We start from the raw sequence: 1,209 nt of genomic DNA on the forward strand, positions 1-1,209 counted from the left end.
CCATGGGGCTCCCCGGTAGCTCTCAGCCCCAGTGACTCGGGGACCTGTGAGGCCTGGGGCTGTCAGTGCCACGTCCCCGTGCAAGGTAGGAGAGGAGCAGCGCTAGGCACAGGCCAGCGATGCCCCACATCCCCCAGGATGCCAAACCTGAGAGGCGGGTGGGACTCTGGCAGCAACCACGAGCTCCCGGTGCTTAGCTATCCCTTCCTGACTGTGACAACCCAGCGAAGGAAGGGTGAGGATTCAGGGAAGCCAGGCAAGGAGTAGGACAGATCCTACCCTGCTCCAGGGAAGCGGTGCCTGCCCACCCCCAAAACCATACCTTGGCCCCGCAGTCTGCTCCCTTCTCCAAGCAGAACCCGATGAACCTGGGGTCAGCCACTTTCACCAGGATGTTGTCCACGCAGTAGACATGGACACTCTGCACGCCCCTCCGCTCCATGTCCTCCATGATGCCGTGTGCCCCCAGGGCCCGGTACAGGCCCCCGTTGCCATCTGCAGAGGGGACAAACCATTGGGACCAGAGCAACACCTGGCTGTCCTGTCAGCTGCCCATGCTCATCCTCCTTCCCCAGAGAGCCAGGGTGGAGGGCCACTGGCCCAGCCATACCCCACCCTGGTCCTCCCCGCCAAGACGGACACCTCCCAGCCTGCGTCACCCGTGGGCCACGTCATGCTGCAAGACTGCCCTACGCAGGCTCCAGCTCCAAAAGCTTGTCCTCAGCACCATGTCTTGCCCCCACACAACCCTCCGCCAGCTCCCAGCCACCGACCTGGTGCCATAGCAATCTTGCCCTTCTCCTCCAGCAGGATTTTCCCATCAAATCCCAGGGCAGGCAGCATGCCCTGCTGGAAGAAGATGACATTTTCCTTCTTCAAGCCAAAATAGTGATGCTTCAGGAAGAACTCCTTGGTGGACTCCATAGTCCGGCCGCTTGTCATGATGTACCTGTCGCAGTGCAGAAGAGACCTGATGAGCAGGGAGGAGAGGCAGGGTCTCACAGCCCTCACCTCAAACGTGGGGAACTGCTTCCACCCAGGGCAGGCTCCTTCCCCCCACAAACATTTAGAAGGATCTGACCATCTGCAGTCCCACCTCTTTGCCAAGCCACCGAAGGGCTTCACCCCTCCTTGCAACACATGTCTCCAAAACCCTACCTCACCCTGCGCGGTGCAGGGGGACACCCAGCTGTAGCGGCCAGCTCCCGC

The 1,209-nt window shown here is 61.3% G+C and overlaps 1 protein-coding gene across 1 annotated transcript in view; it reads right to left on the bottom strand.

Annotated features, from left to right (window-relative positions):
* Window positions 1-970, bottom strand: part of UAP1 (UDP-N-acetylglucosamine pyrophosphorylase 1) — a gene marked incomplete at its 5' end in the record, with an annotated part of 6,628 nt that extends 5,658 nt beyond the window's left edge. The window contains 2 exons of the mRNA XM_009700923.1: window positions 323-495; window positions 774-970. Of these exons, the coding sequence (XP_009699225.1) occupies window positions 323-495; window positions 774-970 (370 nt within the window). The remainder of the gene's footprint in view (window positions 1-322; window positions 496-773) is intronic.
* Between the last annotated feature and the right edge of the window lie 239 nt (window positions 971-1,209).

The sequence above is a fragment of the Cariama cristata genome, unplaced genomic scaffold (assembly GCF_000690535.1).
Source record: "Cariama cristata isolate BGI_N322 unplaced genomic scaffold, ASM69053v1 scaffold30765, whole genome shotgun sequence".
NCBI lineage: Eukaryota > Metazoa > Chordata > Aves > Cariamiformes > Cariamidae > Cariama > Cariama cristata.